At 45.1% G+C, this 20,184-nt stretch overlaps 11 protein-coding genes and 1 non-coding gene across 12 annotated transcripts; 5 read left to right on the forward strand and 7 right to left on the reverse strand.

The window, feature by feature from the left end:
• The first annotated feature begins 13 nt into the window (after positions 1-13).
• V2V93DRAFT_363647 (splicing factor 3B subunit 6-like protein) lies at positions 14-784 on the forward strand. The gene is made up of 3 exons (XM_066908655.1): positions 14-127; positions 181-284; positions 341-784. Exons 1-3 carry the CDS (start codon positions 110-112, stop codon positions 591-593), a joined length of 375 nt encoding a protein of 124 aa, XP_066767688.1. The 5' UTR covers positions 14-109; the 3' UTR covers positions 594-784.
• Positions 785-893: 109 nt separating this feature from the next.
• V2V93DRAFT_t14 lies at positions 894-996 on the reverse strand. Its single transcript has one exon. It is a non-coding gene; the product is annotated as a tRNA-Leu (tRNA).
• Positions 997-1,500: 504 nt separating this feature from the next.
• On the forward strand, positions 1,501-2,537 carry V2V93DRAFT_363650 (uncharacterized protein). Its single transcript, XM_066908656.1, has one exon. It carries the CDS (start codon positions 1,678-1,680, stop codon positions 2,374-2,376), a length of 699 nt encoding a protein of 232 aa, XP_066767689.1. The 5' UTR covers positions 1,501-1,677; the 3' UTR covers positions 2,377-2,537.
• Positions 2,538-3,032: 495 nt separating this feature from the next.
• On the forward strand, positions 3,033-5,157 carry V2V93DRAFT_363653 (hexokinase-domain-containing protein). Its single transcript, XM_066908657.1, has 7 exons — positions 3,033-3,247; positions 3,323-3,446; positions 3,514-3,539; positions 3,591-3,659; positions 3,714-3,940; positions 3,998-4,224; positions 4,282-5,157. The coding sequence occupies exons 1-7, from the start codon at positions 3,209-3,211 to the stop codon at positions 5,043-5,045; spliced, it is 1,476 nt and encodes a 491-aa protein (XP_066767690.1). The 5' UTR covers positions 3,033-3,208; the 3' UTR covers positions 5,046-5,157.
• Positions 5,093-6,439, reverse strand: V2V93DRAFT_363656 (uncharacterized protein). Its single transcript, XM_066908658.1, has one exon. It carries the CDS (start codon positions 6,372-6,374, stop codon positions 5,175-5,177), a length of 1,200 nt encoding a protein of 399 aa, XP_066767691.1. The 5' UTR covers positions 6,375-6,439; the 3' UTR covers positions 5,093-5,174.
• Positions 6,440-6,655: 216 nt separating this feature from the next.
• Positions 6,656-8,740, forward strand: V2V93DRAFT_363658 (general substrate transporter). Its single transcript, XM_066908659.1, has one exon. The coding sequence runs from the start codon at positions 7,071-7,073 to the stop codon at positions 8,592-8,594; it is 1,524 nt and encodes a 507-aa protein (XP_066767692.1). The 5' UTR covers positions 6,656-7,070; the 3' UTR covers positions 8,595-8,740.
• Positions 8,674-11,193, reverse strand: V2V93DRAFT_363659 (BRO1-like domain-containing protein). Its single transcript, XM_066908660.1, has 2 exons — positions 10,949-11,193; positions 8,674-10,891 (listed from the first exon to the last, which is right to left on the reverse strand). The coding sequence occupies exons 1-2, from the start codon at positions 11,143-11,145 to the stop codon at positions 8,752-8,754; spliced, it is 2,337 nt and encodes a 778-aa protein (XP_066767693.1). The 5' UTR covers positions 11,146-11,193; the 3' UTR covers positions 8,674-8,751.
• Positions 11,194-11,322: 129 nt separating this feature from the next.
• On the forward strand, positions 11,323-13,233 carry V2V93DRAFT_363661 (phosphatase 2C-like domain-containing protein). Its single transcript, XM_066908661.1, has 2 exons — positions 11,323-11,872; positions 11,932-13,233. Exons 1-2 carry the CDS (start codon positions 11,349-11,351, stop codon positions 13,085-13,087), a joined length of 1,680 nt encoding a protein of 559 aa, XP_066767694.1. The 5' UTR covers positions 11,323-11,348; the 3' UTR covers positions 13,088-13,233.
• Positions 13,234-13,295: 62 nt separating this feature from the next.
• Positions 13,296-14,751, reverse strand: V2V93DRAFT_109672 (RGS domain-containing protein). The gene has a single exon (XM_066906745.1). The coding sequence runs from the start codon at positions 14,654-14,656 to the stop codon at positions 13,505-13,507; it is 1,152 nt and encodes a 383-aa protein (XP_066767695.1). The 5' UTR covers positions 14,657-14,751; the 3' UTR covers positions 13,296-13,504.
• A 96-nt stretch (positions 14,752-14,847) lies between these two features.
• Positions 14,848-16,704, reverse strand: V2V93DRAFT_320448 (vitamin B6 photo-protection and homoeostasis-domain-containing protein; the record flags this gene model as incomplete). Its single annotated transcript, XM_066907317.1, has 5 exons — positions 14,848-15,696; positions 15,748-15,800; positions 15,860-16,201; positions 16,261-16,337; positions 16,412-16,704. The coding sequence occupies 5 exons, from the start codon at positions 16,702-16,704 to the stop codon at positions 14,848-14,850; spliced, it is 1,614 nt and encodes a 537-aa protein (XP_066767696.1).
• A 576-nt stretch (positions 16,705-17,280) lies between these two features.
• Positions 17,281-18,208, reverse strand: V2V93DRAFT_109684 (camp-regulated phosphoprotein/endosulfine conserved region-domain-containing protein). The gene is made up of 3 exons (XM_066906746.1): positions 17,927-18,208; positions 17,783-17,866; positions 17,281-17,725 (listed from the first exon to the last, which is right to left on the reverse strand). The coding sequence occupies exons 1-3, from the start codon at positions 17,969-17,971 to the stop codon at positions 17,486-17,488; spliced, it is 369 nt and encodes a 122-aa protein (XP_066767697.1). The 5' UTR covers positions 17,972-18,208; the 3' UTR covers positions 17,281-17,485.
• Positions 18,209-18,552: 344 nt separating this feature from the next.
• Positions 18,553-19,769, reverse strand: V2V93DRAFT_363667 (uncharacterized protein). Its single transcript, XM_066908662.1, has one exon. The coding sequence runs from the start codon at positions 19,672-19,674 to the stop codon at positions 18,835-18,837; it is 840 nt and encodes a 279-aa protein (XP_066767698.1). The 5' UTR covers positions 19,675-19,769; the 3' UTR covers positions 18,553-18,834.
• Positions 19,770-20,184: the final 415 nt, after the last annotated feature.

Genomic DNA, 20,184 nt, shown 5'->3' on the forward strand with positions numbered 1-20,184 from the left:
AAAGTTACCCGGAACTTGTACGCACCTTCTTTTCAGCTTCGAGCTTCGAGCTTTCAGCTTTCTCTGCTCTCGTTATTTGGACTTTGACCAGTAAGAGTCAACTTATAAAATGTCATTTAATTCACGGGTATGTGACGCTGTTATTGAAAAGTGCTGTATTATATGCTGACTATTATAAAGAAAATCTCAGCGGAAATCAACAGAATCCTCTTCGTCAAGAATCTCTCTTACAATGTCACTTCTGAAGAACTCTACGATCTCTTCGGTAGATTTGGCTCAATAAGGTATTTACTTTTTTTTTCTTAACTACAAAAATAGGCACTCAGCTAATATGCATCAGGCAAATCCGACTCGGCAACGCACAAGGCACAAAAGGCACCGCATTCGTAGTCTATGATGAGCTCCAAGACGCCAAAACTGCGTGTGACAAACTGTCAGGTTTCAATTTCCAAAGCAGATACCTCGTCGTTCTTTATCATCAACCTGATAAGAACATGCTTGCATCAGCAGCTGCGGCGCAAATACCTGGCTCGAATGGAGAGAATGCTGATGCGGTGGGTGCTACCCCAAAACGGAGAATGGAGTTTAGCTAGTTTTTATTTTTCAGCTTGGAGTTTCTAAAGGATTCTTGATTGTACAATATGGCGTTATATGAATTAAACTATTTAAAAGATGAATACGATTTATCTTACTACTATGTTACTGTTGGCCTTGTGGTTAAAATTTCAGCTAGAGCTGATATGCCGCACTTTCAAATCCTATTCACAAGCACTTTCATGCCACCCAAAATGATAATCATGACCACCAGTAACTTCAACAACAGCAAAAAGGAATCAAGCAACATGTGGCACGCAGAAAAATAAAATCCAAAAAATAAAATCACAAAAATATGGTGAAGGATGCGAGGTTCGAACTCGCGCGAACTTACGTTCAGCAGATAACCCTTAAATTTTGAAAACTTAAGTCTGCCGCCTTAGACCACTCGGCCAACCCTCCATAAATTTAGCTATTCAAATATTCTATTTCAATATAAGGCAATACGCAAAATCCCTAACCTTGATAATGGATTTAGGCTATGCAAATCTTTGTGATTTTATGCCATACTGAATAATATATTAAACTATGCAGGCAAGATTGCACAACGACGAATCTCAATATAATTACCGTAATTTGGATATCGTCAATTTCCAATCATAGAATAAACCAGTCTATTTAAATCGATATCTGTGCCAAGCGCTAGGCGTATAGAGGCACGAGTCCAATTTGAAAGCTGGCGGCTTTTTTCGCTTGTAGACAATACCCTCGCGGTCTGCTTTACTTTTCGCATACCATTTCTACTCCATTGATTCTTTTTCTACTGGATGTTGTCTTCGCCTTCTTTTTTTTTTTCCATTAAATCTCTGTGCGATAAGTTGTTGATGTTTTGATAATGATTTCTATAATTTAGTTCAGTGTGCTTACAGAGTGATTGTTTAGCCAGAACGCGTCGCAGCGCAAATATCAACAAAGCAAGGAACTTGAATTTTATTTCAAACGATAGGTGCAGATATACAGACACTCTTCGCCTTTTCTATAAGAAATTTCGCAAGTAGTCTTTATACTCTCTCTGCTTCTGTGACAGGTGTACTTGACATCTGTGCGTCTGTTTCTGTCGCCGTCTGGTCGTCATATATTCCAATGTCTGTAATCTGCTTTGCCGCTCTGGCATATGCCAATATTATTCTCGGAAACGTTGTCGAGTTATTCACGCACAAGTTCAACCTAGACGATCCGCCATCAGGTCATCAGTCCGACCAAGAGGAAAACAGACCTGGTAGAGGTGATTTGCAGAGATATAAGGATATTGGCGAAGCGGTTGAAAAAAGTAAGAATTTTGTTCTACGATATCTTCCGATGCGCTATGGTTTACTAGACAATCAAACCCCCTACGCTCCCGTATGCCGCTCGTATCGTTATAAATGCCGCGTCTGCCAAGAGCCAGTCTCTCAAAGCGGTGTATTTCATCCTTCCTGTCTTAACGAGAATCGGAATTCTCTATGTACTGCCGGCTCGCGATACTGTAATACTTTGAAGCGACGCCAATGTGGTGGTAGACCTCTTACTATGCAGCAGCAGACCGTTAGATTTTCTGAAAAAATACCAATATCTGTATATGTCGGTGATCGAACAGCAGTTGATAGGAAGAGCATTGAGGAAGGAAAAGTCGTGATTAATGGAGCAGTAATGACCTATGAGGATGAACTGTTTGCGATCGCGATGAGCAAGAAGCATTGCTGTACCAGAAGTGACTGCGTTACCTCAAAACTGTCTACTGTAAAGAGTAATAGAGCGGTTTCTAGGACCTCTCATGGAATTAAGCGGAAACGTTGCGCTTGAAAGGTTGCAGGGTTACTTGGGACTGCACAGTTTTGAATGATAGCGGCCGGCCGGGCTGGGGAAGACGATCTGTTGACTTTTAGCAACCAACAAGACCTTGTGCAGTTTCAAATGACACTGTTCCCAAGTTTTATGTAATCTATTTTGTTGAAGGCTAGAGGTTGGGAAAAAATACAGTTGATATTATTATATTAGCCTCTTTTGAGATAATGGCTGACAATATTGATGAATAAGATTTTTAAAGAAGGCCTTCTGTTCATTCAAGGAGCGGCTCGGGAAATCGTCTACAAACTTTTCTGTGCTGTGTTTCAGAATAGAGAAAGATCATAAATCAATAGCTGCTAAGATTTTAATATATATGATTATAATCACAAAAACAATAAACTGACGCAATAAATAAAGCAGTTATGGAGAAACGCGCGAGTATTCCCGTTGCAGTTTTCTGCAATTTGAAATATGACGTCACATGCAAATGTAGTTCACTTACTAACACCACATCGCTGCATTCTGTAAAATACGATAATAAATCAACTAGATAACTCATTCAAATGTATTCGGCAAATTGAATAATCAAATACCTGGGTATATTGCAGTAGCAAAGCTCTAATGATCTACGAAAACCCTGAAGATCTTCGCTGGGACGCTTGTCTACTCCTCGCACGTGCATCTATATTGGGACTAGCTTTCGTATATCCATCCTTCCCTGTTTGACTTTCCTGCTCCCTTACTCTCTTACATTCGTGGGATCTATCTTGCATCGCGTAGAAGATTCTGTTTCAAATATTTGAATTTTCTCTATTACTGTCCTTTTTTCTGATTTACATACGTCGCTATGGTTCACTTAGGTCCGAAGAAGCCGCCCTCCCGCAAGGTAAAGTCGGATCCGATGCGAGCTCTATTGATCTGTCTGGAATTGTAAGATATGCTGACGCTTTATCGAATTTAGGGATCAATGGTTGACGTTCCACGCGACTTGCTTGAGCAAATTGCGCAGTTGGAAAAGCTGTTGACTGTCGAGACTACGAAGCTGTGCGAAATCGTTGATCACTTTGTGAAGGAGCTTGAAAAAGGTGAGTTTTATAATGTTCATCATCATTTCATAATCTTAAATCGTTGGTACTCATTATATCTTAATAGGACTGTCTAAAGAGGGTGGAAATATTGTATGATCTTGATTTGTTGAACTGATATTGAACTTGTACTGACTAGTACAGCCAATGATCCCGACCTGGGTGATGAACATGCCCGAAGGCAACGAAACTGGAAAGTACCTCGCTCTCGATGTATGTAATATTATTTGACTAGTGTCTTAACGCGCTACTAATGATTAATAATAGATGGGCGGTACCAATCTGCGAGTGGTCGAAGTCGAGCTCCTTGGTAATCGTAATTTTGACGTCATTCAGAGCAAATATCGTATGCCGCCCGAGATGAAAACCGGGTCATCTGAGCAGCTTTGGGATTATATTGCCGACTGTCTCAAATCTTTTGTTGAGGAGAATCATGAGTCTGTTGAAGGTGAAGACTCTCTTCATCTTGGGTTCACTTTTAGTTATCCTTGCTCGTATGCGTATTTCTGATTTTGACTATTTTGATAATAGTATTTTAACATGTAAACTAGGCAATCAGCGATTAACAAAGGAATATTGCAACGATGGACGAAGGGTTTTGATATTGATAATGTTGAGGGCCATGATGTGCAGCCAATGCTTGAAGCCGCTCTGCAGCGCAAAAATGTGTCGATTAAAGTGACCGCGCTGATCAACGATACTACTGGCACAATGGTTGCTTCTAACTACACTGATCCCAAGACGCAGATGGGCCTTATTTTTGGTACTGGTTGTAACGGTGAGTTTGAAGTTCTAGGAATTATTACATGGGTTTTATTCACTGACTTTGTCGTAGCTGCCTATTTCGAGACTATTGGAAATATTCCTAAACTTGAAGGACTCGTAGATCTTCCGCCCGACACGCCGATGGCAATTAATTGCGAATGGGGTGCCTTTGACAACGAGCACGTGGTTCTTCCTCGAACGGCTTACGATGTACAGATTGATAATGAATCGCCGCGTCCAAATCAGCAGTCCTTTGAAAAGATGATCGCGGGACTTTATCTTGGCGAAATTCAGCGTTTGATTATGCTTGATTTACATGCTCAGGGATTTATTTTCGAGAGGCAGGATGTTGAAAAATTGAAAGTGCCTTACTCTATTGATGCATCATTGCTCTCGCAGATTGAAGAAGACCCATTTGAAAATTTGTCTGAGGTTGAGGAGATTTTCCTCAGACGATTCTTGATTACAACCACGGGACCAGAGCGCAAACTTCTTCGCAGACTGGCAGAGTTGATTGGTACACGTGCTGCGAGACTTTCCGCGTGTGGTGTAGCTGCTATTTGCAAGAAGAAGGGAATTACTGCTTGTCATGCTGGAGCCGACGGGTCTGTATTTAACAAGTATCCTAACTTCCAGGAGCGAGGTGCGCAGGCTCTCAAGGAGATATTTGGATGGACAGAGGCGAACCCGAAGGATTATCCGGTCAAGTTATTGCCTGCCGAGGATGGAAGTGGTGTTGGGGCGGCGCTGATTGCCGCGTTGACGCTTAAGCGGTTGAACGAGGGATTGCCGGTCGGAATGAGTAAGATTCCCGAAGGATTTGGTGCCATATAGATGTCGCGTACTATAATCTCTGTAGTTTATACGCAATATGATCTTTACTTTTATTTTATTTAAGAAAAAGCCAGAAAAGTTTTAGTGATTTACAGAAGTAAATGAATTACAGAATATTAATTAAAAACATTATAGACCAAAGACGCTTTTGTTGATGTCACATACAAGTATGCCGGGGGCACATACGCCGCCTCCAATCAGTTTCTGAGTCCTGACCTCATACGACGCGGACGTCATTACACTCATAACTTTTCCATCGTCCCAGAATACCACATGCGGAATCGCAAATGCTTCATCTTTCTTGAGCAGGAGAGTCATACTCTCGGACGTGATTTCGGGGTCAAATGGTGCCTCGATCTTTGGCCAGATTGAAGATCCGTTGGGGAATGCCGAGACAAGGATATCGCCTGATGGAAGTTCAGAAATGTTGTCTAAAGAAGTATGCGCCGAAACTGCTAATTCGAGGTCGAGGTCGTGGGTGAGAGGATCGACGTTGAAGACGGAGTATTTTGCAAGACGAGTATCGGTGACTACTAACTTTTTGCCTTCGTCGACGAGCATGATACCATTCGCATACGAGAAGCCTTTTTGCTTGACTGAGCACTTTGACATCGATACTCCGGCCTTGAATTCGCAGTAGACGATGTTAGACCAGAGGAATGGCCCGTAAGTGTCTTCGACAATACGGGCCATGCCCTTGCGGAACATGTGGTCGTTTGTGATGTAGAATGATGTTTCCGAGACCGCGACAACAGCGTTGGGAGTCACAATTAGAGGCGAGATCACGTCACTGACAAATTGAAGGTAGTCGGTACCTATAGTGTAATTGAAGACCGATATAACCGACGAGCCTCTCTGGTGGTTGACAAAGAACAAGACTCGCGTATCTGGCTTATCCGGTGGATAAAAGACGCTCATTCCGTGCCAAATAAGGTCACTGTTTGCGGCTACTCCTCGCAGTTCGAGAGTCTTGAGTTGTTCCGAAGCCGGATCAAAGATAATTACAGAGTCGCGCATTGGTTGCTGCTTGTAGATAGGTCTGACTACATGGTGATTTTGTGGTGGATAGAAGAGCTTGCGACCTTCGACGGAGCCACATCCCATGTAAACATCGCCGGTGATTTTGTCAATGGCAACGTCCTCGCATCCTTCAGCGCCAAAGACCATCCTGCAGTGGTCATTATTGACGGCAAGCGAGCTACTGACGTAGCGGTCCTGCGGTGGCAGAGCGACAGGGAACCACGTTGACAGGTGCGGAATGAATGCTCGGGAAAGCAAGGCCATGAAGATGCCAATCGCGTAGATGATGATCATGCCCGGGTGAACCATTACTGCCGATTTTTCGGGGGGATATAACTAGCGTAATTGCAACGAATGGTCCATATACAATGAAAAGCCATAATAACTGGGACCGACATCTGTAAGCCTTATCTAGATTATATAATTGCTTAGTGATACGCGCACGAGCCCCGAAAGCAGTGAGTGCTGAGAACTGCACTAGTCAAGGATTGGCAACCTGAAAAGGACAGACAACATTGCGACGTCAATCATATTTGAAAGAACAGATACGCATTTGCAAAGTTTGCTGGCTAGATAAATACCCTTGGATCTGATATTCTGCGTGTTTTGAAGAATCCCAAATAGGTAGCTGTCTTGACGCGTGAACGCGTTATGCAGTAAGCAGGCTCCCAACAAGAAAACACGGCGAATATTTAAGCACGGCGCGTAGACTCTGGGCCAGCTTTCTCTTTCCCTGATAAAAATATTTGGACAGTCTGTTGTAATATAACAGTGCTGCATATAACGATTCCAAGTGTTTAAGCTTCAACTAGATGCTTGGGAGTAGTACAATTTGCTTTAATACATAGTAATATCCGAGCATAAGGGTTCTCGGCGCCGACGCGTGAAAAAGTTTACTTTTTTTGCCCCGGACTCTACCTCTTTATCTCTTTTCTTTGTCCCTTTTCTTTGTCTTCTTCTTTCTCTTCTTCCACATCCACTTCTTTTTAGTAAGAGAGACTTCAGATGGTGGCGGCCAGTGGATTCCAGGTCGCTGTAAAGCCCACAGCTGTCGAGCTCTGTCTCATGTTCTTCGTTGCCCTTGGGTCTCTCACTTACGGCTACTCTTCCTCCATTATTGCAACCACTCGCGGCCAGCCCTCGTTCAACTCTTACTTCAAGCTCGACACTGCTAGCAATGCTACTCAGCTTAATGGTGCAATGGACGGTCTTTTCCAGGCCGGAGGTCTTTTTGGCGCGCTCACTGTCAGCTATCTGGCCGACAAGTTAGGTCGCCGTAAATGTATTATGCTCGGTTCGCTGCTTTGTGTTATCGGCGGAGCCCTGCAGGCGGGCTCAGTCCATGTTGGCATGTTCATCGCTGTGCGATTTGTTACCGGCTTTGGCGTCGGTCAGCTATTGACTTCGGTGCCGATGTACCAGTCCGAGCTCTCGCGGCCGTACTCGCGCGGCCTTACTGTCGGTACTCATGGAGTAATGATTGTTATCGGCTACACCCTCTCGTCGTGGGTTGGTGTTGGATTTTATTACGTTAATGCGGGTGGAGCGCAGTGGCGTGTGCCGCTTGCAATTCAAGTTGTCTTTCCACTTGTACTCGGCGTCTTTGTTATGTTTCTTCCAGAGTCACCTCGCTGGCTGCTCATGCAGGACCGCTCCGATGAGGCGCAATCAATTATCTTGCGTGTTCATCGTGATGTGGCAGACCCTGAGCACCGGGCCGCAAAGCTTGAATTTTTGCAAATGGAGCAGCAGTGGCAGATTGAGCGAACTTCTTCCGTTAGCTGGAAGGACGCCTTTATGCTACCTCACTACCGCAAGCGCATGATTATTGGCTTTTGTACGCTTGCAGCGGGACAGGCAACCGGCACTCTTGTAATCAACAACTACGGACCGACATTGTATGCCGACCTTGGCTTCGATTCTGCCAACTCGCTGATTATTCAGGGAGGCTGGATTACGGTTTCCATTATTGGTAATTCTATCAATGCACTCACTATTGACTGGATGGGACGCAAGAAGCAGCTATTGATTGGCTTAACTGGATGTGCTCTTGCTCTGGTCGGCGAGTGTGTGGCGTTGTCGACATATGAGCGTACGGGCGGCCGCGCTGCGTCAATTGCCGCCGTTGTGTTTTTATTTTTGCATGTTTTCGTATACGGATTGAACATGGATGTCACTTCCTATGTATACTCTTCTGAAATTATGCCGAATCAGCTACGCGCAAAGGGTGTCTCGTTTAGTATATGTGGGCTCTTTTTGAGTACAATCGTGTATCTCGAGGCTGCTAGCACCGCGTTCGCAAATATCGGGTGGAAATACTACCTTGTTTTTATTTGCATGAGCATATTTTTCTTTGTTCTTGTTTTCTTTTACTTTCCCGAGACAAAGGATCTATCCCTTGAAGAGATGGCTGCGCTGTTTGGAGACGAGGTTACCGATATCAACTTGCATAGAGCAGTCAGCGATGAGTATGAGCTTGACGAAAAGAATAGCATCATCGAGCGCGTCGTGACCGCCGTGGCTGTTTAATCATTCAGTTTATATTTTCTTTAATGATTTTTTATTTAATAATTCTTGCTTTTCTGGATGTATAGGGGTTGCTTTGCATTGTAAATTGTTGTATGTATTATAGTTATTAGCATTCAACGCGGGTCGTATCTTATTATCAAACAAAACTTCTAATCTTTTAAAATCTATTTCCAAATTGAATCCCCATATCGGGACTCCATACCCCACTACCATTGCCAGGCTTCTTTAATACGCTCGCCGGTAATCCCTGGGCTCTGGGAGCAGGTAACGGGCTTTGCGTGCGAGAAAGCTGGATCCGCTCGAATTGCGCTGCGAGTTCTTGTTGCTCATCGCGCAGCTCTACGCGGCGACTAAACACAAAATCATTAACTTCGTCTTGTAATTGCGCTAGCGGTCTACTAATATCATTGTAGAATTTGCGACCTTCGTTTAAGGTGTGGATGAGCTCGAAGTACTTATAGTAGGCAGATTCAAGCGATTGAAGCGCGAGCTCGCGCTCAGAAGATACCGTGCCGCGTGATCTAGCTATCGCGGCAGTGAAATCCATATTCGCGAGCTCGATATCGACAAGTAAAGCAGACTGCTCTTCAGCTTCATTGTCAACGTGCTCTTTATCGGAATCATAAAGAGAGGCCAAGCGTTCAGTGAAGACTTTATCAAACATAGTTGCCTCAATTTTGCCTAGTGGATCACGTTGCTCAAAACGAGCAGTCTCGCGTAATACAAGGTCCGTGACATCGTCATTACTAGCCTTTTCACGAACACTGTTCAGAAATTGACGACGCGCATATTCAAATTTCGATACGAGTGCCATCTTGCTGCGCATTTCATCAAGTCTTTGCTCAAGCTCAGGAGCAAGTTCCTGACTTGATCCGCTCGGTACGTGTTTTTCAATCGTGCTTATATCCTCAGAAAGAAGTCTAAATGCGTTTTCATTTTCGCGGAATTTCGCACGTACGGCCTCATCGCTCTCGGACGCAGCTTTAAGTGTGGCACCTAGCGACTGCAATTGCTCGTATTGCTCTTTGCCGGCATCTTGACTAGGCAAACGACGCCATCCTGAAGTGCCATAGCGCGCACGCATTTCGTCGTCTTCTGTGCGCTCAGAAGCGAGAGTCTCGGACGCGGCAACATACATTGATGCGTTTACCTGTGACAGGTTACGAACGTCTTCGATTGACGAGGCGAGAGAAGAAAATCCGCCACTGGCATGGATCTCCGCCACATGCGCGGCAAAAGACGGAGGGAGACCAACAGGCCGCTCAAGCGCTTGTAATGATCCGGGAAGTCCTAATCTTGTGAGCGTCTCGTGCAGCTGAACTGTAAGCACCTCGAGTTTACTAATGATGAGGTGGTTGACTAGGGTATCCCGTCTGTCAACATAGATACTAGCTGCCTGGTGAGCAGCAAACGGAACAAGCTTGACAAAGAGCGGCGGGCCATACACGGTACTCTTCAAGGCTTCGATAGGATCCTTGATTTCGGGTGCAACAGTTGCACTGACAGTTACTGCTCCTTTAATTGGAGTTAATGCCGAGATCGAGGGCACCATCTTCAAATAAATCATATCGTTATCCTTCTCCGCACGCGCTAAATCTGATTTTAGCTTTGCCTGGAGTCCCTTCAAATCATCCGCAACTGCTGGAGAGACGTGCTTTGCGCTCGCGAGTGCGCGCTTGACGGCCTCCTGAGCTGCCTGTATCCGCGCGATTTCATCTCCGTATTTACCGGTAGCCAGCGATTCGGCGGCGGCGCGGTACTGTGCGGCCGCTTCAAAGTGGTGCTTTTTGCAGGTGATGTGATTGATCCATTCTGATTTTATTGAAGACGTCTTAATAGATTCGTCGATTGCCTTGGAATAAAACTCTGAGACTTGGTGAGCGAGTCTGGCGATCAAGCTGTTTTTCATCGAGTCGAGAACAGCTTTTTGCCAAAAGCACTCTTGCGCTTGGGCAAGAGATATATTGATCAGAACCTCAAGAGTATTTTTGTTTAGATCTTCAGGAGGTGATAGCTTCATTTCGGAAATAACATGCTCTTTAAGAAACGTAAAGCATCCAGCAGCAGCTTGAAACTGTTGAGCGGCATTCTTAAGACCCTGAGCTGTCGTACGATTTTCTTCGGCGGCAAGCAATGTGTGCATGCTTGCAATGTTGTAGAGCACATTTGTTCGTTCATATTGAATGTCTGGATGTTGAACTGCTGCCGTAGTGGCGTAGCCTAGAGATGAATACCATTTGAATATGAAGATATCAGCGGGGAATTTGCTCGACAGGTACGTCAGCTGCGCAAAGTACCTATTAACAAAATATTAAATTGCGAGCTGAATACAGTGCGTAAAGTAGAAAACATACTTTTTCAAAGAGACCAAACTACTGCTGCGGATATCGAGATCAAGAATTGAAGCTCGCAGCTCTTCGAGAGAAGCAATATCCCTCTTGAACATGTCTGGATGTTGATCATAGCTCTGCTCAATATACGATCTTAAAGCGGAATTGAGCTGTAAGGGCTCAGTTCGCCGGAGAGGCACAGTGAGCATATTTGTAGCCATATGAAGTAAATATGGAAGATGAGTAGGTTTATTGTAAATTGGCAGCACGATTGCTTATAACTAGAAAAAGTTGTATGCGGAGACGCGTACGATGGGATGATGAGGTCATCTGCACGTGATCATTTTGACGTTCGACTTTATTCCTCGCTTTACTTGATCCCGTTCAGATAGCTTCATCAAACTTGTGCAAACACCCATATCAGATGCTGAGTCGGTGCACTAAAACTAGGATCCGCGTTACTCCGCCGATTCTGCTGCGCAGAGCATATTCTTCCTCAAACTCGGTCTCGCAGCAGAATAACAAAAGAAAAAAGACTGCTGCTGTCGTAGCTGCCACTGCGGTAGTCACCGCGGCCGCCTCTGCATTCTACGCAAACAGCAATAATGGGCTTATTCGCAATGATTCGCGGCCAGTCGAGAGCTCGAAACTACCGGGAAAATATAGCGCTGTGACGGGTTCGTTGGTAGAGTTTCCTCGAGCAGCGTCGGCAGCCTCGTTTTCTTCGAAATCAACCCGCATGCTCGATGAGCAAGACGTTTCTGCAAAGATCCGCGAAAACGAGGAGTCTTACCTTGTTGATCGTGATTCGGGAGTTACTCGGTTTGATATTAATCAGCTGGCAAGTAATCCGCAGATCGAGGATGATTTCACGGCAAAAATTGTTAATGTCGGCTTTGCGGACGGTAATCACGACTGGTATTTTTTCGGTGTCTTTGATGGGCATGGGTGTGTTCTCTAAAGATATTTTTTCGATTAAGCTGAGTAAAGGTTTTAACAAAGAATAGAGGCTGGAACACATCGGCTAAGCTTAGAGAACTTCTAATCCCCTACGTCGCACGCGAACTAACCGCCTCTCTCGCACCATCCACCGTACCTTCAACATTCGGTATCGAATCCCTCGCCAACGCACGAGAAATCGACCGCTCAATTGAAACCGCATTCCTGAAACTTGACGAGGACATCGTCAAGAAGCCGATTCATTTTCTCTTACAAAATCCGTACAAGCCTGCCTCCGCTGAGATTCTCATGCCGGCAATGGCCGGCTCGTGCGCATTATTGGGAGTCTACGACGCTGCGACGTCTACTCTCCGGGTCGCCTGCACAGGAGACTCGAGAGCAGTTTGGGGCCACAAAGATCCTTCGGGTAAGTGGACGGCGACACCGCTTTCGTATGATCAATGTGGACGCAACGAGACTGAAGCCGCACGTCTTCGCGCTGAGCATCCTGGAGAGAAAGATGTGATTAGCAATGGTCGCGTATTGGGCGGATTGGAACCCACCAGAGCATTTGGTGATGCTAGGTATAAGCTGCCGGCACAAATTGTTGATAATGCCGCGAAATTGTTTTTTGGACGGATGGCGCCAAAGGGTAGCCGTACGCCTCCATACGTTACCTCGAAACCCGAGATTGTGACGACAAAAGTCGAGCCTGGTGATTTCCTTATTCTTGCAACTGACGGTATCTGGGACGAGTTGTCGTCTACTGAAGCCGTTCAGCTTGTCGTCGAATGGGTTAAGAAACACCAAATCGAAAACAAAGGCGCGCCACCACCTGGTGTAGCCTCTCAAGTTCGCAAAGGAGGTTTGTTGTCCTCTGTCTCAGACTTGGCAGACGTACGCATAATTAGCGATACCGCTGAGCTAGACTCTCGCCTCGATAATTCACGCGAGCAAGATTCAAACACACGCACGGCTCTTCGTCAAGCGATTGCCGCGCAAAAGCATTTCCGTGGGTTATTCGTCGTAGAAGATGACAACGTTTCCTCACATATTATTCGAAATGCGCTCGGAGGTGCAGATAAAGATCAGACTGCGATGTTGCTTAGTATTCCTGCTGGTGCATCGCGAAGATATAGAGATGATATGACTTGTATGGTTGTGTTTTTTGGGGAAAGGAAAGGAGGACAGCCATCGGGAAAGATCACACCGTTGAAGAAGTGAAGTTTATCAAGTAGATTATAAGTATATAGTAGATATAGTAGGGAAGTGGTAAGAAGATTATCAGTGTACACGAGAAGAAAGTTGCTACAATGTCGTTTTACATTTGTTCAAAATAAGCAGAGCTTAAAAGAGAAAATATCTTGACATTTCATGCTTTTAAAACAAAACAAAGCAAGACCAAAGGACAAGTAGTAAAAAAAAAATTTACAAATCAATAGAAAAATGCAACAATAGCGCCAACTCTATCCCGTACTCCATCATACACACTCATGGATTTCTTCTTCTCGAATCGAAAATCAAAACATCCTACACAGAAGCTCAATGCAACATCTATCGTACACAAAACACAAAAAAAACTTTGAACGAAAGCAAAAAATATGTTAACAACAAAGCAAAGCGAAAGCAGTCTACTATCTTTCACTCTAAACCAGCACTCCCCGATCGCCATTTGAACCTCTTACTCATCTTTCTCCACGGCCCACTTCTCGCATGTGAGGCATGTACATCTTCATCCAACATTTCGTATTCTGGCGAATCGGGCGGTGAAGCTGGACTGCTTTTCGATGACGACCAACTGTCATCTTCAGATTCAAGATGTAGCTGTTGATCTGGTGCGATGCCGTTTTGCGAGCGTGAGTTCACGCGATTGCGGGGAATACCGCTAGCACTTGTAGTCGGTCTGTGTAATGATGGAAATCGCCATAGACCATGCGTGGTTGAAGCTGATGATACAGAGGATGCGACAGTGTTGGACTCGACGTCATCGTTCATGACCTGTGCATGAGCATCGTTGAGGAATCGCATATACACACTCTCGTTCATTAAATCCTTCGCCGCAGATATGGATTCAGCTAGCATTGCCGGATGAGGCGGGTTGACTGAAGACGAAAGTAGGCTTAATAAATCGTCTCGTACAGTGGCAGGTAAATTCAACTCGCGCGGACTCTCCGGTCTAATGTACGAGTCGACGATACGATGCCAGAGCAGCATCAAATGATCATATTCTCGATGCTCAGACGTAATTTCTCGTATATGTTCATCCTCAACAAGACTCATCGTCAGCGCGTTCTCGTACACGCCACAGTAGCGTTGCACATCCATGGTGAATTCGAGGGTTTCCAGGCAATGGTTCTGGGCAAGGTAGGCCATAAATTCGGTTAGCGTGAACGGCGAGACGCTTTCATTTGCAAGAACCTCGTCGAGAGACGGCATATGCCGATATGAGCACTCGACTACACTGCCTCGTCTATGTATGAAGGCAGAATGCTGATGTGTGGCCGACGGAGCTGAAGTAGGCACGACGCCGTGATGGAAAAAAGATGCGGTCGGGAGGCTGGCAGCAGCGTAGATCGGGCTCGCCGGTTCGGAATTTGACGGTGAAGACGACGCGGTAGACGACACTGAAGAAGAGGATGAGGATGATATGTCGGCCGCGTGGAAGCTGCGTTTTGCGGCGTTGATGGCAGGCTGACTGTAATCAACAGTGGGCAGCTCTGGCGGCTGCTCGTCGTGGCGGCCGAGACCAAGCAGCATCAGGCCGGCCTTGCTCGAGCGACGCATCCGAGGCATTTCGAGGGTCTCGCTTACGCACGCGCAAAGCAGAAGTGCGAAGGAAGCTAGAGAGAAGATAAAGAAAGGAGAAAGCAGTATCAGCGCAAAAAAAGGAGGTTGCTGCAAGAACGAGCACCGGATTAAAAACGGCCCGCGCTAGTCCGCATTCGGAAACCTACGCCACCGAGCTTCTTCTTGCTCTCGCCGCATTATCGTTCTCCCGAAGTCACGTGCCCGTGAACACGAACTCTTGGAGCACTACCGCTGACGACCATTGTGCGGCCGCGAGTGAGATCCCAGCCGCGGATGCGCAGGGCCTCAGCGGCTGCGCCGTCGCTGAAGAGTGCATCGACAATGCGCAGCGTGCGACTAACATGCTCGCGCGCGGCAGTCAGGGAAGCGACTTCGCCGGAGCCGTGGTGCAGTGCCCGCACGCTCTTGGCCAGGTACAGAGCATGGACCCAAGCTCGCAGTTCGCGGGTGTCAACTGTCTCTGTAGCGCTGTTTACATCCGGCTTAGCATCATAGTTCTCGCTGTCGTCGTCGTGAGGGTGACCAAAGTCGACCAGCGCACCGCGGACAGTCACGTAGCTTCCCTTACGTCCACGCACACGCCCATGCTCAAACCAAAGCACATAACCAGCCCTCGCATCATCAAACAGATGCAATAATTCTCGAACGGACATTTCACTAGGTAGCATCCGACACACGGCAGAAAAGCTACCAATGCTCGCATAGCCAAGCACAGGACCAGTGCTTCCCCAGCGTAGCAGACCATCGCTTTCGAGCACTCGCTCTTGCCTCGCAACCTCGTTTGGCGAGAGAATTCGAGATGGAAGAACTGCCTCACAATCTACAAGATCAGATTCCATCATCAATGGAGAGGTCTTCTCCATTAAGTAAGCAAATACCGCGTTTGTCCGTTGTCGGTTCAGAGTTTCCATTATTACTGATCTAACGGCCCAGTAGTTTGTCGTCAAGTGAATCGAGATTAGAATCAGCAACGTAGCCCATATTTCGGTATTTGTATTGACAAAAGGCACTAATATGGCCCCGAACTACCCTGCTATTAGTAACGTGCTGCCCTGAACGGATCAGATAGTACTTACAAGCATGCCCATTAGTGAAATCACCGTCTCCTGAGATGCATCCTTTGCAGATACTACCATTAAAATTAGCATCATATTCTTCGTCAGACTCATCAAATTTCTAGATACCCACCATCAGAAATACTTCCTCTCTCAGAATCTGTAAAATGTTGCGTCAGCGCAGCGCGCGATCCATTAGCCATAACCCCACACACAGCCTTCAACGCTCCCGAGCAGCAAAGAAACAGTATTTTCACAGATCTACTGGTACTAAAATAAGGAGCACAGACATCACAGATCACTCCGGCATTGTAGACTAAGTCGGCAATGAACCTGAACTTTTTGCATTCTTGTTCCAACGTCGATCCGAAGCGCCAGGCGAAACTGATAGTTGCTAGGCGGCCGATTGTCTCTTGTAGACCAGTGATGAACATGGCTGATGTGCTTGTTGCTGTTTTATCTCCAACTCCAACAGCTAGTATAGTAAAATAATAAGAAACTTGCGCCTTAAGAAGAAGCTGCAAATGTACTAACCAGTCAATACTGCTCGGTTGCCAATTAAACTAGCAATCGTACTAGCAAAGGCCTGAATCGAGTCATAAATCTGATAGCTGGTTCATTCAGTTAATCTCACTTTTTGCACTCACACTACTAGACCATGCAATTAAATCAGGATCAAACATACTTGATATAATCAGAGGTTACACTATCTGGATATCCAGTAGGCAAAAACACGCTGATTAGAAACTGTAACATTCTCAACATTCTCGACGCCGAAGGTCTCCGTCCAGCAATCGACGCATACTGATAACTTTTCTTGTCATTTGCAGAAACTTCGATTATACGTTTGGTCAACGATGACGACGCTACCTGCGTTGAAATACTAGTCTTTTCAGAATCATGAGGGATATCATAAAACGCTTTCGAGAAATTCCCATTCGCATCTCGCTCTTCAAGATATAATCCAGAATTTTCCATAACGGCTTTTCCCTTGTCGCTTGAATCGGAAATTATATATGAATTAGCAGGGCAGTAGTTGTTAGATCGCGAGAATACGGGTTCGTTGTAAAATTCCGGGGTCGATTTGGCTTTGCACGTGCTCTTGAAAGAGTACGTCATCACTTATACAGAGATTTTGTTATATCTCTTATTTTGAAATCAATTTTTGTAGGCTATTTTCATCTATGAAAGAAATCAGCATTAATGATCCGCGTATTGAAACTGCGTTAGAATTACCAGATATATTCCACAATAAAATTACCGACAAATGCTATCTTCTACAAACTACCCAGAGCTTACTATGGCGACAGGATGATTGGCATATTGGAAATCAAATCAGTAGATAATTAATAACTAGCAATTAATAATTCAAAGCAATAATATTTCAACAAGCGGTGATTAAATCAATATATATAATCGTGAGAGTTCACTCTCGTAAATAGATCCGACGCACTTAATACAAAAGTATGACCTATTCAACATTGGCAAAAAAATAAAAGAAGCAATTGAAAGCAAGCAACATTATTATACCCGACGCCAAACTATTGCAAAATACAAATAAAGAGCTTCAACAAAAAAAAGCAAGAAACATGAACAAAAACAGAAACAAAGAGCGCAGAGAGTGCGGTTCACTACCTATGCATGTTTATAATGCACAAAATAGTATGAAAATTGTAAAACGAAAACTGTTAATCAATAGTTTCTAGTTTTTTAATTTTTTTTTTCGCTTTTCTTGAAAAAAAAAGAAATTTAATGTCAGTCAATTCTGCTGATCAGCATCGGTCTCATATACTAGATTGCTTTCCTTCACCGGTGACTGTACCTGGCTCTGCGTAGGCGACCCAGCTCCTTGACCCGAAGGTCCAGAGAATGAATTGGAATGTGAATGTGGGATATTTTCAGGAACAGGATGCTGCGAGCCGATGCTGGTCACACCAGCCGAGGCAGCTTTGCCGGCTTTTGAGAGCGCATAGTCGCCCGAATCGAAGTATTTCCGGTCCTGCAACAATAATCATTAGTCTACAAACTTGGAGATAGTAACTAGAAGCCTTCATACGTTTAGCTTCTTTTGAACGATGTCACGACTAGATGGTAGCCGACCGTACATGTTTAAAATCCGCTGTTCCTCAGGCGTCAGGGACTTATAGTATCAGTTAGCATTAGTGATTCAGCAATATCCTACACCAAAACGACAGCATACCGAAATATCAACCTTGTTTGCGCGTGCTGGATCCAGTGAAGACATTGCAGCAAGAATAATTCTTTGAATATACAATTATATAATAGTATAGTATAACAAACGGTTATGTGACTAGTCTTCTATGATTCACAATCAAGTAAACTAAGAGCTATCGCTCAAAAGGGCACAATCAACAAGGTCGAAAATCCGATAAACAGCAATAGACTGAGTACTAAACAAGATCAATTGAAAGAGAAGTAGATGAGCAGCAAGTGGCCAAAAAATTAAGAAACCTGGAAGTCAGTCTCGATCAGTAGTACCGTGACCTATCCGGCGTCTTCGATCGTCATATGCACATTATTTGTGCATACTTATGCCATATACGCGTAATTAATATGACGGACACACGTGGCCGAAGCAGAGCCTAATAGCTTCTGCACTGAAATCTCTTAAGACTATAAATGTTGAATAGTATAAACTTGTAAAATTGTTGGAATACAGTCACTTGAATGGTTTGAATTGACAAAATGACTCCATCGCCTTAGCAGCGTATAATGCTACACTGTATTATAATGGGTTTAGTAATCAGATGGCCTCATCCTACAAATTCTGTTACTCATCAATGCATAGCTACGTGACACTAAAAATCAAGAGAATACTATTCGGCATGTATTATGGTATAAATAACAACGATCTTAGTTCTAAAAGTCAGACAAAAACTCTCACAGGTGTGCTGATTTCTTGCCGCAGTCAGCAACATCAGGGAGACCAAAAATACCTAAGAAAACATATTTGATAGAAATTTTTGTAAACACAACTAAAGACAGATAACTCCATAGTAACGTCCAAAAAACTGGACATACAAAAAAACTTTTTTACAAAAAACATTGTGTACTGACATTAAGGCATATTCAAGATGAGACTCATTTTCATGGCTTGCGCTCGCCAGACACATCAGAGACCGAGGCTTCCTCAGCAGAGTCCTGGGATCGCGAGTTGAGAATCTGTGATGTGGCCTTGGCCTCGTTCTTCTCTACAACAAGATTCTTCAGCCACTTGTTCTCCATCTCGAGTTGCATGATCTTTGTCTCGAGCTGCTGAACCTTGTCTTGCAAGTCCTTGGTCACTTGCTCCATCTGCTGCTCGCGCTGTTTCTTCTTGATGCGGAAACGAGCAGAGGCAGCGGTATTGCGACGCCGCTTGTCTTCCTCGGCAGCCAGTCGCGAGGAAGAGTCTTCCAGAGAGCCGAAGCGCTTGTTGCCCGGCGAGCCGGCATAGGAGATGACGCCAGAGACGGGAGTCGCGGCAGTCGAGAGATCGGCGGGAGGGGGAGGGTTGTTTAGTATAAGGCCATGAGCGACGGGGCTAGATGAGTGAACATCCAGAGGCTGAGCTGCCTGGGTATAGCCGAGGTAGTCTGCGGCGAGGAAGTCGAACTGCTGCGCCGACGGCTGGTGCTGCTGGTGCTGACGCTGCTGATGTTGCTGCTGCTGTTGCTCCTGCTTGACATCAAACTGCGAAGGTGCTTTCGGTGTAGCCCCAGTTCGCCGCCGGCGGTCCTGCTCAGCCATAGTGTTATCGTAGGGAAGTTCTTCACCAGCGACTCCGGCGTCTGTTGCCCGACCCATGTCAAAGTCAAAGAAGTGGGTGTTTGTAAAGAGCGAGAGATCGTCAGGCTTGTCGTTCTGCACCAAATCGTCGGGATCTACTGCGTTGAGGTTCGCGATGTACTGCGAGACGTTGATGCCACGGTGACTCGAGTATGCCATTGCTGACTGCGATGGCTAGAGGGGAGGCGCTGGTAGATACAAGGAGAGGAAGAGAGGACGAAAAGAGGAAGAACAGGACGGGTTTTGAAGAGGATTTTGTCTGTGCGCAAGAGTGAAGTGACAACGAACGAGGAACTTCTTCGAAAATTTGCCCGAACCCTCAAAACTAGCCGCGTTCGGCCGATTATAAACGACATATCTGTATAAAATATTATACAGATATGCCATAACTAATAAATTATACTTTTTTTTCATCGATGGCGTGCTTCTTCGGCCGGCGTCGGCGGGCTTCCTGAATAGGCATTCCTAAAAGCACTCTGCCCGCTGCGGTTAACCGTATTGAGCAATATATCTAGATACATTCAAATTGAGATTTATTATATTTGATTCAAGTATCTTGTTATTCAATATCGTTAGTCTCTAGTCTATAAGTTCTGTTGTAGAGTGTTGCAATGCAGGTTCTGTTCGCTATTTTTTCGATTTGTAAGCCTAGAGCCAATTCCATACCAT

This window comes from Kockiozyma suomiensis (assembly GCF_038497685.1).
Source record: "Kockiozyma suomiensis strain NRRL Y-17356 unplaced genomic scaffold V2V93scaffold_2, whole genome shotgun sequence".
In the NCBI taxonomy this organism is placed as follows: Eukaryota; Fungi; Ascomycota; class Lipomycetes; order Lipomycetales; family Lipomycetaceae; genus Kockiozyma; species Kockiozyma suomiensis.

Excerpts from the sequence above, each read along its gene's own strand:
- V2V93DRAFT_363656 (XM_066908658.1), bottom strand. The coding sequence starts at position 6,374 with ATGGTTCACCCGGGCATGATCATCATCTACGCGATTGGCATCTTCATG.
- V2V93DRAFT_363650 (XM_066908656.1), top strand. The coding sequence starts at position 1,678 with ATGTCTGTAATCTGCTTTGCCGCTCTGGCATATGCCAATATTATTCTC.
- V2V93DRAFT_363647 (XM_066908655.1), top strand. Across the intron at positions 285-340 it reads GGTAGATTTGGCTCAATAAG|GCAAATCCGACTCGGCAACG; the intron begins GTATTTACTTTT and ends AATATGCATCAG.
- V2V93DRAFT_109672 (XM_066906745.1), bottom strand. The coding sequence starts at position 14,656 with ATGCCTCGGATGCGTCGCTCGAGCAAGGCCGGCCTGATGCTGCTTGGT.
- V2V93DRAFT_363667 (XM_066908662.1), bottom strand. The coding sequence starts at position 19,674 with ATGGCATACTCGAGTCACCGTGGCATCAACGTCTCGCAGTACATCGCG.
- V2V93DRAFT_363653 (XM_066908657.1), top strand. The coding sequence starts at position 3,209 with ATGGTTCACTTAGGTCCGAAGAAGCCGCCCTCCCGCAAG. Across the intron at positions 3,248-3,322 it reads AGAAGCCGCCCTCCCGCAAG|GGATCAATGGTTGACGTTCC; the intron begins GTAAAGTCGGAT and ends TATCGAATTTAG. Across the intron at positions 3,941-3,997 it reads ACTTTTAGTTATCCTTGCTC|GCAATCAGCGATTAACAAAG; the intron begins GTATGCGTATTT and ends CATGTAAACTAG.
- V2V93DRAFT_109684 (XM_066906746.1), bottom strand. The coding sequence starts at position 17,971 with ATGTCTTCACTGGATCCAGCACGCGCAAACAAGGTTGATATTTCG. Across the intron at positions 17,867-17,926 it reads CAAACAAGGTTGATATTTCG|TCCCTGACGCCTGAGGAACA; the intron begins GTATGCTGTCGT and ends TGATACTATAAG. Across the intron at positions 17,726-17,782 it reads TCGTTCAAAAGAAGCTAAAC|GACCGGAAATACTTCGATTC; the intron begins GTATGAAGGCTT and ends TTATTGTTGCAG.
- V2V93DRAFT_363659 (XM_066908660.1), bottom strand. The coding sequence starts at position 11,145 with ATGGCTACAAATATGCTCACTGTGCCTCTCCGGCGAACTGAGCCCTTA. Across the intron at positions 10,892-10,948 it reads AGTTTGGTCTCTTTGAAAAA|GTACTTTGCGCAGCTGACGT; the intron begins GTATGTTTTCTA and ends TTTTGTTAATAG.
- V2V93DRAFT_363661 (XM_066908661.1), top strand. The coding sequence starts at position 11,349 with ATGCTGAGTCGGTGCACTAAAACTAGGATCCGCGTTACTCCGCCGATT. Across the intron at positions 11,873-11,931 it reads GGTGTCTTTGATGGGCATGG|AGGCTGGAACACATCGGCTA; the intron begins GTGTGTTCTCTA and ends AACAAAGAATAG.
- V2V93DRAFT_363658 (XM_066908659.1), top strand. The coding sequence starts at position 7,071 with ATGGTGGCGGCCAGTGGATTCCAGGTCGCTGTAAAGCCCACAGCTGTC.